At 45.0% G+C, this 16877-nt stretch overlaps 1 protein-coding gene across 1 annotated transcript in view; it reads right to left on the bottom strand.

The window, feature by feature from the left end:
• DYNC1H1 (dynein cytoplasmic 1 heavy chain 1) overlaps positions 1-16877 on the bottom strand; it is a 1596152-nt gene that overhangs the window by 1287508 nt on the left and 291767 nt on the right. The window contains exons 28-29 of the mRNA XM_078660192.1: positions 14631-14731; positions 8009-8168 (exon numbers count right to left, since the gene is read on the bottom strand). Coding sequence (XP_078516318.1) covers positions 8009-8168; positions 14631-14731 — 261 coding nt within the window. The remainder of the gene's footprint in view (positions 1-8008; positions 8169-14630; positions 14732-16877) is intronic.

Raw genomic sequence — 16877 nt, 5'->3', positions numbered from 1 at the left:
CAGCCAAAGTCCGAATTCGAAACTATTCACCTGTGATCAGGAGAGAAGCCAGTACTGTACCTTTCAGCCTAGTACTGAACCACAAAAGTAATCCCTAGCGGGTTTACTAGTAACCTGTATTTTCTCCATAGGAACCCATTGTCTGCTTTTCTATGAAATTTCTTCTAAGTGTCTACTTTTGAAAACTGCAAATATTCTTTAAAAATCGTACGAAATACTGAAACGCAATTACCTACCTGTTTTGAGTTAAGCCCCCAGTGCTGGCCCTAGGAGACTAGTGCTGGGTTACAAAAGTAACGCGATCGTACTCTACCTTGTGAGAATCACCTCGAAAAAGTTTCTAAGTGCGAACTTTTAAAACAGCTTTATATTCAGGAAAAATCATTACTGTAACTAAAACGTTTTGCTAATCTGGTTTCAGCTTAGACCACAGGACTGAATCCCAGATCTAGTCCTGGAACTACCAAAGAAATCCATAAAGTAATCAACTGTACTTTCCAATGAAAACCCAATGCAAGAGTGCGTTTCAGAACTGTATTGCTATTAGCTAACCTGTGATTGTATGTACAAACTTGTTGCTCCTCTGCAAAGTATTTACATGAGAGTACTCGTAATGTGAAAAGTATATTTTTATAACTGTTGGTTCTAAAAATAAAACAACCATATCTTTAGATATAAAAACAATTGGCCTGGAGTTCAGTCCTTGAGTGTGTGAAACCTTTTGCTGACTGAGTGTGTACATCAAATACTTTACACTGTCCTCTGGTACTGCCTTACTGCTCGACCAAGCTACCACTTTGGAGAGTAAGGTCAGTTCTGACTTTAACCTCTGTTATACCTCTGGGGTTGGTGGACTCTATACACACTGTACTTCCTTCTAGTCCAGTATATATAGAGCCACTTTCTCACAGTAATCAACTGTAATTGTTTGAAAAAACCCATTGAGCTCAATGCTAAATTGTGTTTAGAACTGTGTTGCCTATTGCAACCCCTGTACCTATCTGTGTTTACAAAGTCATTGCCTTTCTGCAAAGCAATAACCTGAGATCACTCATTACTGAGAAAAGTATATTTTTATACCTGTTGGTTCTAAAAATAAAACTATATCTTTTGATATACAAACAATTGGCCTGGAGTTCAGTCCTTGAGTGTGTGAAACCTTTCGCTGACCGAGTGTGTACAACAAATGCTTTACACTGTCCTCTGGTACTGCCTTACTGCTCGACCAAGCTACCACTTTTGAGAGTAAGGTCAGCCCTGACCTTAACCTCTGTTATACCTCTGGGGTTTGTGGTCTCTATTCACACTGTACCTTACTTTGGTCCAGTATATGTAGAGCCACTTTCTCACACTGGGCAAAAGAGATGTTCTTTATCAAAAGGTTGATTAAGATTAGAGGCTTGTACTTCATGCTTGAACCCTGAAATCCTTAGCTAAGCAGGTCTACGGAGTAGTACACTAATGTTTATTGCCCGAGCTGCACGTCGATGTGGGGATATTTCGAGTTGCAGACGGGGCAGCGCTTGAACGGACTCCGTTCCATCGTCGAGGGGCCTTTCGTGTCGAAAGGCAAAAACATCTTCCGAAGTCTAGTTCAAAGAACTGGAAAGGTAAAAGGCACCGAACGAAAGACAATACCGACGCCCCTAAGGCCTTTTGGCCTCGAAAAAGAGTAAAATATATTCCGAACGTGAGTTAAGAAGTACATCCGAACCCAATGGCGGGAAAAAACTATCTGAGCATGGAGGGGATGCCCATGCGCACTGTAGTCCAGGGGAGGAGCCACCTATCTTCGAAGACTCTTCCAGGACAACAATGTGCAATCATCCGGACCAAACACTAGGCGGCGATCTATGCATAGATATAAATTCAGCAGCCCATGAACATGTGTCTTACTAAATGCATGGGTTAGTGACTAAACTGTCTGAATGTGTGCATTAGTATGTCTGTTGTTGTGTAAGCTGCTGCATGTGTTGATCAGTACCTATATGAGTGGCTATATGGGTTATTGATTGGTTGCCCAAGTATTTGAATGGGAGACTGAGTGTGTGTGTGTGGGTGGCTGGGAGGTGTGTGACTGTGCATAGATGTGTGAGCAGTTGATTCACTAGGTGTATGAGTTCAAGAGTGCATGTGGAAACAGCTATATGGGCGGTTGACTGTGTGCATGGGTGTGTTGGTGAGTGAATAGATATCTCAGTGATACATGTCCAAGTAAGTACATATGTAAAACACAGTGCATGTGAGAGTTGGCATATATAAATGACTATACATGAGAGCCAGTGAATGTGCGAGTGGCTGTATGGATCATTGTGTACTTGTATCAGTGATTGTATAAGAGAGTAAGTATGTGTTTGAATAAGTAAGGTGTTGTGTGTATAACTGTATAGTTGAGGAAATGGAAGTGTGATTGATTCTTTGCATGACTGACTAGGTGTGTGAGTAACTCCATGGATGAGTGGCAGTGTGTGAGTGTCTGTATAGGTGTATGAGTGCATATGATAGTGTTGTATTGATGAGTGACTATGTGTGAGGGATTCTATGGGTGAATGACTGAATGTGTGTGTAGACCTAGGAATCAGTGAGTGCGTATGTAGTAACTGGTATTGGTGTGTCAATGGTTTCAAGAATGTTAGTCTGTATTTAACACTGGGTGTATCAAAGGTTATATTAGAGTGTGAGGGGGTGCATCGTATTATCACATGAATGATATCATCAGTGATGTGATCAGTGATATCATCTGTGATCTCATTTGAGATGTGATCAGTGATGTCATCAGTGATGTCACTGACCACGTCATGAATTACGTAATATGTGACATCATCAGCAGTGGATTGCGGGTGCGCGAAATATAGTTAGAACAACTAACTATATAGGAGCAATTTCAATGGTTTTTTAAATGCTAATTCCTAACTATATAAGGCCTGAAACCTATGGTTTTTTAAGTGAATTTGCAAGGTTTTTAAAATGCTAATTCCTAACTATATAAGGCCTGAAACCTATGGTTTTTTCAGTGAATTTGCAATGTTTTTTAAATGCTAATTCCTAACTATATCAGGCGTGAAACCTATATTTTTTTACAATAAATTTCAAAGGTTTTGTAAATGCTAATTCTATTAGCGGATAACGTTTATATATGTTATTATCCTTCTGGGACAACCTGAGCAGCCATCTTGTTTCTCAGGAGAAGTGAGACACAAGAGAGCACAAAACAAGAGTGGAAAACGCGGAAAACTGTCTTAGCAGCCAGTTGTGTCAGTTTTGGATGGCCAGCCAGGGGTGGCACAATACATGCTGCAGCCCCTGGTAGGCCCTGGGTACACCTATGCCCTGGGTACCTAAGGTACACTGTACAGGGACTGATAAGGTGACTCAGTATCCAATTAGATATGTACCTAGGGTACATGGAGTCCATTTTAACAGAGAGAGCAGGAAGCCTGGGGTCCTGTACCTCAGTTGCCTTACAGAGGACTGCCATTTAATAGGCTATTTCTTTCGAAGGATGAACAAAAGGTCAGAGAAGCCATATCAACTGGCAAAACATTGCCACCAAAAAGGGGAACCAACAACACAGGATTGGCATCAAAGACAAGAGTGGGCTCAACAGACAATGATGTAAGTAGATGCAAAGTGTCGAAGGTCGCACAGGTTCTTAGGGACACAAAAGAGCATCAGATTAGAAAGGTAAAGTAACTAGAAAAGCCAGGGTGAAAGCCACCACTTGGGCAAAGTCAATGTCAGGGGTCCGGATATGCCTTAAGTGAATTAAGCTACTCTGGACAGGAGCCAACCAGGAACAGGGCTCCGGTGCCCTATGTAGGAGAGTGGGGTCTGCAATCCCATGGCCACCCCAGATTTTTGCTTCACTGGTTTACGACTTTCCCTGGCTGTGGGCCTGCTAATCAGACCCACAGCCTAGCTGTTCTCTCTCTAAATTGACAAGCATGTACCTTAGGTGCATCTACCAATTGGTACTGGGCCACCTTATCAGTCCCTGTACAGTATACCTTAGGTATCCAGGGCATAGGTGTACCCAGGGCCTACCAGGGGCTGCAGCATGTATTATGCCATCCCTGGCTGGCCACCCAAATCTGACAACTGGCTGCACGACAGCTGGGGCAAGGTGGTGTAATCACCCTTTGCTTTAGATATAGTATTCCTATATCTAACCCTAAAATGGACACATATATTCCTATCAGTCACTCCTATGGCAGGCCTTATCAATCCTGAAGGCAGAGTGCTTGGAATTATGTGAGATGGCGCTGTGGCATGAGCTGAGCCCATTTGCAGCTTGCGGAACCAAGTCCTTATAGCTGTTCCATGATAATGCTATACCATATACTCTTAAGTGCATTATGAACCTCGCGGTCAAATGCTAACTTTGGCATAGCATTATCAAAACATGTCGAGTAAGGTGTCATACGAATTGGAATACTAACCCCTCGCAAATTCTGGCGACGGGGTTAGCATTCCACCCTTCTAGAGGGGCACGACATGTATGTAACTGTGAACCCCGGTTAAAGTTAACTCAAGCCTCAGCATCACAAAATGGATGCTGCCACCACAGACACAAGTCTGACCTCCTGCTGCTGGGAGTCCTTCCAGCGAGGGAGGCCTGGACAAAGGGTTTCCTGTTAGGGGCGGTGTCAGCACCATCCCAGACAGGATTTTGTGTATCCCAGGTAGGCAGGGCTGAGAGGAAGGTGACTGCAAGTGGCACCCCGGTGCTCACTGTGCATATGCCGGCTCAAACCAGTTCCAGGGGCACACTAGCCCCTGAGCTGGGGAGAAACCGGACAAAGGAGAGGGGTGTAACCACCCCCCCTCCTGGTCCCACCCATGGGCAGGACCTAGTCGCGTGCCAGCCCCTTCTCTTAGAATAAAGGTAGGAGCGGGCACCCTTCCCAAATTAGATCATCTTGAAACTTGAACTACTTTCCACGAAAGGAACTCTTGTCATTCTCTGAAGACTCTCCCTTGTGGCTAAGGAGTAGCCACCCTGCACCAGCAGGCACCATCTAAGCGCTTGCGGTTTGCTGCACGTCCATCCTCCGGATCCAGACTGCCCAGCTCGACGAGACCCGGATTCCCTGCCATCTCTGACCTCTACCTGCATCATCAGCCCAGCTGAGATTCGTGGGTGCGACGAGACCCGTGGGACCGGCTATCTTCAAGACCTGCACAACGCTTAACCAGCACGACCGCCGAGGGACCCTCGAGTGGGTGCACTGGGGTTTGAGCAGCCCCAACCCTGAGCAGCTCCAGCACCGAAGTCCATCCCCCCAGCATCCACGAGATCTGCGTGGGGCCCTTCTGCTTCTTTGCTGCTTGCCACGTTGTCCGGTCACTTGCCCGTCGGCTAGTGACCCTCCTGACGACGTACCACGACGTTTTCACCGCTGGTCTAGGTCCTCTAGACTGGCCCTTGCTCCTTGTCCAACAAGAAGTGCCCTGGACCCTCCTGGTCCACTCCAGACGCCATTTTGACTGCACCGCGTGGGCTTGCCTTTGCCAAGGTTTGTTGCTCCAATCCTGGATCCAGCATCGCCGACAGCAGACACCATCGTGGGACAGCTCGCACCTCCAGCCTGGACGCAGACAACGCCTCCTGGCCCGTGTGACTGCAGAGTCCAGCGTCACCTACTCACCTGATCGCGGTGACTTCATCCGGTGCCATCCTGGTGCCCACACAATCACTGGCTAGTGATTGAGAACTGAGTCCCCTCTGCTTTCAGGTCGTCTCCTTCACTGATCCAGCCTTGGATCACACCGAACATCTTCACTGGTCGCCTGCCAGCAACATCTTCTTTCAGGCTCCATAGACTACAACGAGGATTCCCGACGTCATTTGAACCCTATGCAGCCGCAGCCCCTGGGCTAGGTAACTAGAGCATTTCGGTGCTCCAGCACAGGTTCACTATCCTAGTGTCCAGATCCTTTTTCGTTTTTAGTCTACCTAGTCGGATTCGTCCGGAAACAGTAACTTTAGAACTACTAGCATCCATAGACTTTGTCCCGCATCCCGCGTAAGAGTTTCCACTCTGCACCCGGGTTCCCTAGGCCTCCTGCTCCCAACCTGAGGGTTCAGTAAGGTAGTCCTAGCGGTCCTGAAGCCTCTGGATCGTGTTACGTACCTGCTAGTATTTCACATTCCACTTTTAGAGTATATGGTTTTTCGTGCCCCCTCGGGCATTTGTGTAAATTGTGTAACTTGCAGTATTTTCGTAAGAGTTTTGTATTGTGCTTAGCTCCCTGACTCAAAGAGTTCAGGGTAGACTTGTTATAAATAAATATCCTTTATTTTTATAACAACTTGTGTGGTGTCCTTTCACTTGGTGTTCAAGGGGTATATGTGATGGTAAAACAGCTGGCTTAACACGCCCTCTAGAGCTTAGCCTAAAGACTGCTCTTGTCCACGCTACTATGATAGCTGGTCTAATAAGGTTGACTTACAACCAATCATCAATAAGGGTTGTTTGGAATGATACAGAGTGATCACTAGAATAGTGAGCACTATATATCAAGCCAACTTCTCACACCCATATCTTCAAAAAGGGGCATAAGCTCCAAGGAGGACATTGAGGCCAGAGTAATGAATTGAGCTGCCACCTAGATGAACTGCCTCATAAGCAGGCAGAGAATGCCTTCAGCTGTGTTTTGGTGTTGCTTGCGGGTGAAATTTCCTTTTGAGGGAGTCCTGGGGGCAAATACAGACAGATCTACAGAGAGAACTGGAATAGTGACGACTACAGTGCTCTTTGGTGCTTTACCCAGAAAGAGCTGTGCTTCCTTTTCCTTGATGGCCTTGGTGTGCATGAGAGCCTAGCGGTCATAGGCCTTGAAGTCGTGTTTAGACCACAAGCACTAAGGATCAGCATTGTGGGTGTCTGAAATTGACATCTGATTGTGACTTGAGTGGCACCTCTTAAATAATGGCACTTGTGGAGGAGACAGTCTTAATTGTGGAGCTCAAGGATTATGTGGAGAAAGCAAACAGGAAACCTTTATGGATTAACAGTAGGGTCTGAAACAAAGAAACGGGTATCACAACCCTAGCTAATGCCATATATGGCTCTATGATCTACTCTGAGAGGTAGAGGTGTAGTCTCGGAGGCTTGGCACCACCTCTTGGCAAGGAAAGCCATTTAAACTTTTCTGGATCAAATCTGGGCTCTGGAGGAGATGCAATTTCAGGTAGAATCTATCAGAAGGAATCTGCAGGATGTTAATGAGACATTAGATAAAGTAACAGATTCATAGCAATTTTAAGAGATTTCCTGATCCACAGCTTTTCTGACAGGGACACTATTTAGTCCAAGTCGCGGCACTAAAATGTAGTATAAAATTTGAAAGGTAGCTCTGGAATGAAAAAATATCAGTGCACAACCAATGACACATTTGACCAAGCCCTTACTTACTTCTCTGTATTCCAATGACAATATTGACAAAGTACACTTTGAAAGCACTCCAAGTGAGTGCACTAGAGAAAAAGTATGGAAGATAACATCCACACTGAAGATTCCACAATAAACATACAATTACTAAGCTCATTATAGTATTGCATCATAACTTTTCATTGGGAAAACCAAAGCAATCCAAAAAAACAATACTTAACGTAAAAAAAAAATCAGAAATAATGTAAGCCGCTGGTTGTTCACAGAACAAGGTTGCCCAAGAACAAACAAACAGTAAATGGCAAATCTGCAGTCAAATCTTTAGCCTGGTCCACAGCCAATGACTGAAGTTGCAGCAGAGGGACACAGACTGGACACAAAGCAATACAGTTCTTAGACACATGTCTCTTCTGTTTACTGGTCAGCTATAACACATTTTGTTCTCTAGTGATGGAATATTGAGATCTACCCCTATATATGCTACCAAGAAAGGCAAATCTAACTAAGGGTACAGACTACACATTTCTCTCTTCCCAGTCACTTATAAGCTAAACAACACATGTCAATTTTATTTTAATACAAGTGACTAAACACCCATTTAGAAAACCACATACTTCTATCTCTGTTGGGAACACAGTGTTCTCGCAAGGCCTCCTGAATACATTGAATCTGCTGAGAAACAGCAGACAGCATACGTTCCTCAAGTCTGTTGAACTCATCAAAACAGCCCCAGGCACCAACTTGACAGAGACCGACGAAAATTCGACCCATTGCCTAAAAGGTAAGAAACATTTATGTAAACAGATGAAATATAAATAAAAAAACACAAAACTGATCCAGAGGTATATTTTGCAATCTAAGATAAGGTAGTGTTATAGACAAGGCCGCCTACCAACACAGACTTTAAACCTACACGTTATGCAGCAACAAGACCTCTACATTTTTTTTTTTAATTAAAAACCACCACCATTTGAAAATCCAAGAGTTATTGAATAGCTTGTCGTTTTATATGGCTTGAAATATCTAGTGTGCATCACTCAACTATGTTTAGGAAAAAAGCAGGATGAACAAGTTTGGAAAACTTGAGGGGTGATTGGATATTCTCCGATAATGCTTTCCCTACTACATCGTTATATACCCACCCACCCTCGACACACTAGCACATACCCATGTCCCAATCCTAATATGTATAAAATGTTGTGAACATACATAGGCGATGTTCTCTGGCCATGCAGATGCTTCTACTGAGGTCCTGTTAAAAAAAACCTCCAATGACTGGTTCCATATGGACATGTTTAGGGTCTTGCCTACTATGGCAACCTTTAATTCAGCCCTAACGAACAGTGTACTGTTCGAGAGTAGCGAACTTGTCACCTGCCCCGTGGGTGCTCCTTAGAAAAACGTTTGTAAACACTTTATAATTTTGTAAGCCATACACTGATGCCTTAGTCAATGAATCAAGTAAATCATATGCAATAAACACAATTAAATCAATGAATGCAACATGTCGTAATTCTTCTTGAAGACGTTTTCTTTATACGTGTTCTTCTGTTCTGTGCTTTGAACAACATTACATCATGTTTTCATTTGTTTCACAGCCTGTTGTATTGTTTGTCCCAATGCATTTCGGTATATAGATACCTTCTTCAGGGGAATACTGTAAATGAATCAATAAAAACCAAATATGTATCTATGAACATGACACTTCAAATCTACAGGGATACAGTAAACCTTCACCTTAGGTTTGCTCCAATGTGTTTGTGGTTTTGTTAAAAAATGAATCAAACTGAAACTGTCCAAGAACGTGCTACCATCCCAGAAGTGTTACTACGTGCTACCTTAGCCCTTTACATTCAACCACCAGGTATCAAAAACTGACGTCTGTTGTTGTTAACCCCTTCGACGCTCATGACGGAACGGTTCCGTCATGAGCGTCGGTTGAGCTGTGCTCATGACGGAACCGTTCCGTCATGAGCCCGTTGGCTCATTTGAACGTTCAGCACAGCGTAGGAATCTGCGCCGCGCTGATGTGGTTAGACTCCTGAAAACAAACATAAGTACAGGCGTCAGTACCCTGTATCTTACTTCGTGATTATGCATAGTCTCATCACAGATCCTCCATGTAGGAGAGTGGGGTCTGCAATCCTATGGTCACCCCAGATTTTTGCCTTTTGCTTCACTGGTTTACGACTTTCCCTGGCTGTGGGCCTGCTAATCAGACCCACAGCCCAGCTGTTCTCTCTCTAAATTGACAAGCATGTACTCGAGGTGCATTTACCAATTGGTACTGGGCCACCTTATCAGTCCCTGTACCCAGGGCATAGGTGTACCCAGGGCCTACCAGGGGCTGAAGCATGTATTATGCCACCCCTGGCTGGCCATCTAAATCTGACACAACTGGCTGCATGACAGCTGGGGCAAGGTGGTGTAAACACCCTTTGCTGTAGATATAGTATACCTATATCTAACCCTAAAATGGACACATATATTCCTATCAGTCACTCCTATGGCAGGCCTTATCAATCCTGAAGGCAGAGTGCTTGGAATTATGTGAGATGGTGCTCTGGCATGAGCTGAGCCCGTTGCAGCTTGCGGAACCAAGTCCTAATAGCTGTTCCAAGATAACGATATACCATATACTCTTAAGTGCATTATCAACCTCGCGGTTAAATGCCAACTTTGGTATAACATTATCAAAACATGTCGAGTAAGGTGTCATACGATTTGGAATACTACCCCCTCGCCAATTCTGGCGACGGGGGTAGCATTCCACCCTTCAAGAGGGACATGACATGTATGTAACAGTGAACCCCGGTTAAAGTTAACTCGAGCCTCAGCATCACAAAATGGATGCTGCCACCACAGACACAAGTCTGACCTCCTGCTGCTGGGAGTCCTTCCAGCGAGGATGGCTTGGACAAAGGGTTTCCTGCCTTGGGAGGTGCTAGCACCACCCCAGACAGGATTTTGTGTATTGAGGTAGGGAGGCCTGAAAGGAATGAGACATGCCTGGGGCACACAAGGTGCCCTGCGCATACACCGGTTCAAACCAGTTGCTGGGGCATCCCAGCCCCAGCTCTGGCGGGAAACCGGACAAAGGATAGGGGGTGTAGCCACCCCCCTTCCTGGTCCCACCCAGGGGAGGGACCTAGTCAGTAGTGCAGCCCCCTTTAGGAGAATAAAGTTAGGAGCTGGTCCCATTCCAAATTAGATTATCCTGAACTATTCAACAAGAAGAAACCCTGGCCTTCGACGTTCTGCTCCACAGAAGACTGAAGAATCTCCCTTGTGGACAAGGAGTGTCCACCCTGCAACTGCAGGCACCATCAAGCGTCCAGCGGCTTCAATTGTCTTCCCTCGAGGATCCAGACTTCAGAGCCCGACGAGACCCGGATTCCCAGACCTCTTCGACCTCAACTCACATCTACAGCAAAGCTGAGACCCGTGGGTGCGACGAGACACGTGGGACCGGCCATCTTGAACGAACCTGCACTTCGCTTCCAACACGACTCCCGAGGTAAACTCGACCAAGTGCTTTGGGGACTGAGAAGCCCCAACCCCGAGCAGCCTCTGCACCGAAGATCAGCCCTCCAGCATCCACAAGATCTGCGTGGGGCCCTTGTGCTTGTTTGATGCTCGACGCGTTGTCTGGTCACTTGCCGGCTGGCTAGTGGCCTCCTAGACGACGAACATTTGAATCTTCACTGCTGGTCTGGTTGCTCCAGACTGGCCCTTGCTCCCTTCCAAAAGAGCGGCACCCCGGACTCTCCTAGTCCGCACCAGACGCTTTCTTCACTCACCGCGTGGGTTGCCTTTGTCAAGGCCTGTTGACGCAGATTCCGGATCAAACACCGCCGACAGCGAGAGCCTGCGTGGGACAGCTCGTACCTCCATCCTGGTCGTCGAAGACACCTCCTGGTCCACGTGGCTGCAGAGTCAAGCGTCCACTCTTCACCTGATCGCAACGTCGACATCTGGTTCCTTCCTGGTTCCACTCCAGTCACTGGCTAGTGACTGTGAACATTGTCCCCTCTGCTTTCAGGTCTCCTTCACCAATCCACCCTTGGATTGCACCGGACATCTTCCTCCTGGTCGCCTGCAGCATCTTTTCTTTCAGGCTCCATAGACTTCAACGCGAGAACCCGACGCACTTTGACACCTGTGCACCCGCAGGCCGTGGGTGAGGTAACAAGAGCATTTCGGTGCTCAAGGGTAGTTTAACTGTCCTAGTGTCCAGTTCCACAGTCGTTGTTGTCCTACCTAGTCAGGATTGTCCGTACTTACCTTAAACTTGAACTGTCCATAGACGTTGTTACGTATCTCGCGTGTGAGTTCACACTCTGCACACGCGTTCCGTGGGCCTCCTATTACTTACCTGAAGTTAGTGTAGCGTGGTCCCATCGATCCTACAGCCTCTGGACAGCTCCATTCCTTTTATCAAATTTCACATTCCACTTACTTAGTATATGGTTTGTCTTGCCCCTAGGGCCCCATTGTAATTTTGTGCAACTTGTAGTATTTTTCGTAAGAGATTGTCATGTGCTTAGCCCTCTGACCTCATAAAGAGTTCAGAGGTGTTGTTATTAATAAATAGACTGTTTATTTTCATAACAACCTGTGCGGTGTCCTTTCATCTGGTATTCAAGGGGTTATATTGTGGTAAAACAGCTGGCTTCACATGCCAAAAGAGTTTAGCCTAAGACTGCTTTGTCCATGCTACCATTAGGATAGCGGGTCTATAAGGTTGACTTACAACCAATCACCATAAGGGTTGTTTGGACTGATACAAGGTGATCACTAGAACTAGGGAGCATCATAAATCAGGCCAGCTTCTCACACTCCACCTATGTCCTACCTGAACTTCTTCCACTGTTCTTCTGATAACTAAGTCGCGTTGCTTGACCATAGAGTTCACTAGCCGCAATGCTGTAAACATAAAACGCACACTGTATAATGTCGGTACTACCTGCGAACCTGCTTATTCACTACTGCAATTGTCGCCGTCTGAGTTTCTCTGTACGTGCCGCCCTTCCCTTTGGTAACAAAACCGTCTAGTATGCCTGTGAGCCGCCCTGTCCTCACTCTGTACTGCAATACAATTAGTCAAACGCTTAGTCCATACATATCCTTCTTGTAATCCTCTGTCTACCATACCCATGATTTCACGCATTCATCCTACCTGGACCCTTACTCCTGTCCTCGTAATTCTGCTATAACTTTCACTCAATTCCCGGTAAGCCGCGCTCTACCCCCTTCTCATAAGCCTGTCCTGTATGTATCGCGTCGGACGTCATTTGAGTGGAAACAAAATGCAGACTACCATGGTACACAGCCAGCGTGATTCCGCCATCTTTAGCTAGTCAATTAGCTTAATCTCTGCTTACTTTAAACAACCTAAAATGCCACCCGCGTACTACCAGATCCAAATTCAAAACGAAAAATTTTAAAGTTTACCTCATAACGGTCATATGTGGTAAATCTACCGTTTTGTGATAACTCGAGGCAAAAGTAGTGATATACGAATTACATAGTGCCACTCTCTGTAAAAATGCAAACCCCTTGCATTTGGTGAAAAATTAATCAAACAGGTTGCACCGCAGAGGAGACAGTTATACTCAACTCCCTAGGATCAGTTACAGTACTTCTGACAGACATTGCATTTTTACAGAGTGGCACTATGTAATTCGTATATCACTACTTTCGCCTCGAGTTATCACAAAACGGTAGATTTACCACATATGACCGTTATGAGGTAAACTTTAAAATTTTTCGTTTTGAATTTGGATCTGGTAGTACGCGGGTGGCATTTTAGGTTGTTTAAAGTAAGCAGAGATTAAGCTAATTGACTAGCTAAAGATGGCGGAATCACGCTGGCTGTGTACCATGGTAGTCCGCTTTTTGTTTCCACTCAAATGACGTCAGACGCGATACATACAGGACAGGCTTACGAGAAGGGGGTAGAGCGCGGCTTACCGGGTATCGAGTGAAAGTTACAGCAGAATTACAAGGACAGGAGAACGGGTCCAGGTAGGATGAATGCGTGAAATCATGGGTATGATAGACAGAGGATTACAAGAAGGATATGTATGGACTAAGCGTTTGACTAATTGTATTGCAGTACCGAGTGAGGACAGGGCGGCTCACAGGCATACAAGACTGTTTCGTTACCAAAGGGAAGGGCGGCACGTACAGAGAAACTCAGGTAGGAACACAGACGGCGACAATTGCAGTAGTGAATAAGCAGGTTCGCAGGTAGTACCGACATTATACAGTGTGCGTTTTATGTTTACAGCATTGCGGCTAGTGAACCCTATGGTCAAGCAACGTGACTTAGTTATCAGAAGAACAGTGGAAGAAGAAGTTCAGGTAGGACATAGGTGGAGGATCTGTGATGAGACTATGCATAATCACGAAGTAAGATACAGGGTACTGACGCCTGTACTTATGTTTGTTTTCAGGAGTTTAACAACAACAGAGGTCAGTTTGTGATACTTGGTGGTTGAATGTAAAGGGCTAAGGTAGCACGTAGTAACACTTCTGGGATGGTAGCATGTTCTTGGACAGTTTCAGTTTGATTCATTTTTTAACAAAACCACGAACACATTGGAGCAAACCTAAGGTGAAGGTTTACTGTATCCCTGTAGATTTGAAGTTTCATGTTCATAGATACATTTTTGTTTTTTATTGATTCAATTACAGTATTCCCCTGAAGAAGGTATCTATATACCGAAATGCATTGGGACAAACAATACAACAGGCTGTGAAACAAATGAAAACATGATGTAATGTTCAAAGCACAGAACAGAAGAACACGTATAAAGAAAACGTCTTCAAGAAGAATTACGACATGTTGCATTTATTGATTTAATTGTGTTTATTGCATATGATTTACTTGATTCATTGACTAAGGCATCACTGTATGGCTTACAAAATTATAAAGTGTCTACAAACGTTTTTCTAAGGAGCACCCACGGGGCAGGTGACAAGTGCGCTACTCTCGAACAGTACACTGTTCGTTAGGGTATTATTGTACTGACAGGAGCCAGTCAGTTCGAGTGGCAGCACCACATTCAAAATAGAGTGGATTACGTAAGAGTACACAATAAACAATCATGTTAGCAATTAAGGAGTGCAGGGCATCACACTCATATGTAACCTTTAATTCAGAGCATTTGGGTAAGAAGGACAGTGAAGGGGACTTTGCAAATAATTCTGAATTATCAAAAAGTGACGTACCTGGAAGTCAAACGTTTCATCACAGTTGAAAACCAAAACGAACCGTCCAAGCTGGTGTCCAAGAGCCTTCACAGATTCAGTTTTGCCAGTTCCAGCAGGACCTATTTATGAAGACAATACAAGATCAGCTTGCTGTCTGTCACTTTCAAAAACCTTTGAATACACACACTTTCATTTATTATTAATTTATGGTAACAATGCAATTATAAGCCCCAAATAAACAAAGTACTACTGCCTTCCACTTTCTCTACTCCTTGAGACACTTCTTCTTTAATAGCAAACACACCATGTAACCCCACAAGGGTAAGCCCCAAGCAGATATTTAAGAAAGTGCCATGTGGCACTGGTCCAACAGTTTCCAAGGGTTACTTCAGAGAATAGGTTGGTAATCTGCCGGTTTCTATGCTTTAATTTCCTTTCCAGAATTTGTCACATATTCAATTACTTCTGCCTTTTAAAAGGAGATTTTCATGTGTTTTTGCATGGATTACACACTACAAAAAAAACTGAGTGCATCACTACCATCAGATCATATGACAATGGGGCCTTTCAGCAATCCTTCTACCATTAACCCAGTAAAGAGATGCAACATATAGGAAGAAAATATTTGTGTGGAAAATATGAATAGGAAATTAGAAAGTTGAGTGGAAATTCCTAAATACTGGCACTTGTGGAGTAGACATTACCTTAACAGTGGAGCTCATGGATCATCTGGGGAAATTCAAAAGAGAAAACTATACCACTAGTGACACCATATATGGCTCTTTCATCAACCCTGGAAAGTAGAGGAGTAGCGTCTGACGTGTTGCACCGCTGTTGGCCTGGTTGAACAAGTTACTTACCTTCGGTATCACCTTATGTGGTAGAGACTATCTAGCCATAGATTCCTTACCTCAGAATGTTCCCTGAGCATCCGACTGGATTAGGAAATTCTTGAGCAGTAGCCCTGTGCACCAGCATAGATAAGCTCCAAGTCAGCCACCCCGGATAGGACGTGTCCTGTGCATTTATAGAGCCCAAACCGGGGCACTAATATCAGTTATTTCAGTGACTATTTTTCCTCAAAATCTCAGACGCATGACAGAAGGCTGAGAGACCAGTGTGCAGAATCTTTGGGCCTACAAGGGCCTTTTTAGGTGGGTAAGTCCAGTTCGCAGAACGCGGAGGGTGGGAGAGTCGGTGAGGAATCTGTGATAGATAGGCTCTACCAGATAAGGAGTAGCCGATTGTAAGTATCTTGTACATCTGAGAGAGAATTCCAGCCACATATTCCATACCTTAAACTAGATCTCAAAGTAATGCCTTCCTGGAGGCGGGCGTGCGAACTGGCTCACACCAAAAGGTCCTAGATGACCGAAATGGCAAAAAGCCAATCAAAGCCGCCCTGGCTGTCAAGGCAGAAGACGCAGCTTTGGCTCTGGGGGAACGAGTGCTCAAACCCTCAGGGGGTTTGTTCTCTGCTAATACGTAGCACATCTTGATGTAAAGTATAATCCATATGGAGAAGGCCTGCTCTGCACCGATTTACTCTTCTTCGCCCCAGTGACAGTGCCCTTTCAGGGTCCAGGCGCCGTAGCCTCTCTTTCTCCTTGATAGCGTGGGACGAAGCACGGAAAGTGGACATTGTGAAGTTTTGGCTGATGCAGAAAGGGGGGGTCACCACCTTCGGCAAAAAAGAGACACTGGTCCACAAAACCAGTTTGTCTGGAAAAATGCTGGTGTATGAGGGTGGCCAGAAAGAGCTTGTAGCTCGCTGACCCTTCTGGATGATGTGATACCCACCAAGAAGACTGTCTTGATCGTCAGATGTCTGAGGGAGCATATGTGTATGGGTTCGAAGAGGGAACAAATAAAAAAAGTTCAAATTAAATAAAGGTCCCTTTGGGAAGTATAACAAAAGATTTCGGAGGAAAAGTGCAGAATACATTAAAAAAAAACTTGCTATAAGTACGAGTTACTTACCTTCGGTAACGATGTATCTGCTAGAGACGATTCTAGCCGCAGATTCCTTAACGTAGAATTATCCCCAGGCGTAAGACTGGATCCGGAAATGTTTTCTTTGCCACAACATTTCTGCGCGCCGGGGGGCGGTACCACGTGACTCCACCCTGACGTTGGCAGCCGTGATGTCAGCAAGGTCACATAACCCCACCCAGGCCGCTGACGTCAGTTTTCTTTGGAGAACGTTTGCGCGCCACAACGCGGAGCCATCACAAACAAAAACTGTGAGAATATAAGAACAGTGTG

The sequence above is a fragment of the Lissotriton helveticus genome, chromosome 9 (assembly GCF_964261635.1).
Source record: "Lissotriton helveticus chromosome 9, aLisHel1.1, whole genome shotgun sequence".
NCBI lineage: Eukaryota > Metazoa > Chordata > Amphibia > Caudata > Salamandridae > Lissotriton > Lissotriton helveticus.
The sequence above is the reverse complement of the archived record's forward strand: the minus strand, read 5'-3'. Positions and strand labels throughout refer to the sequence as shown.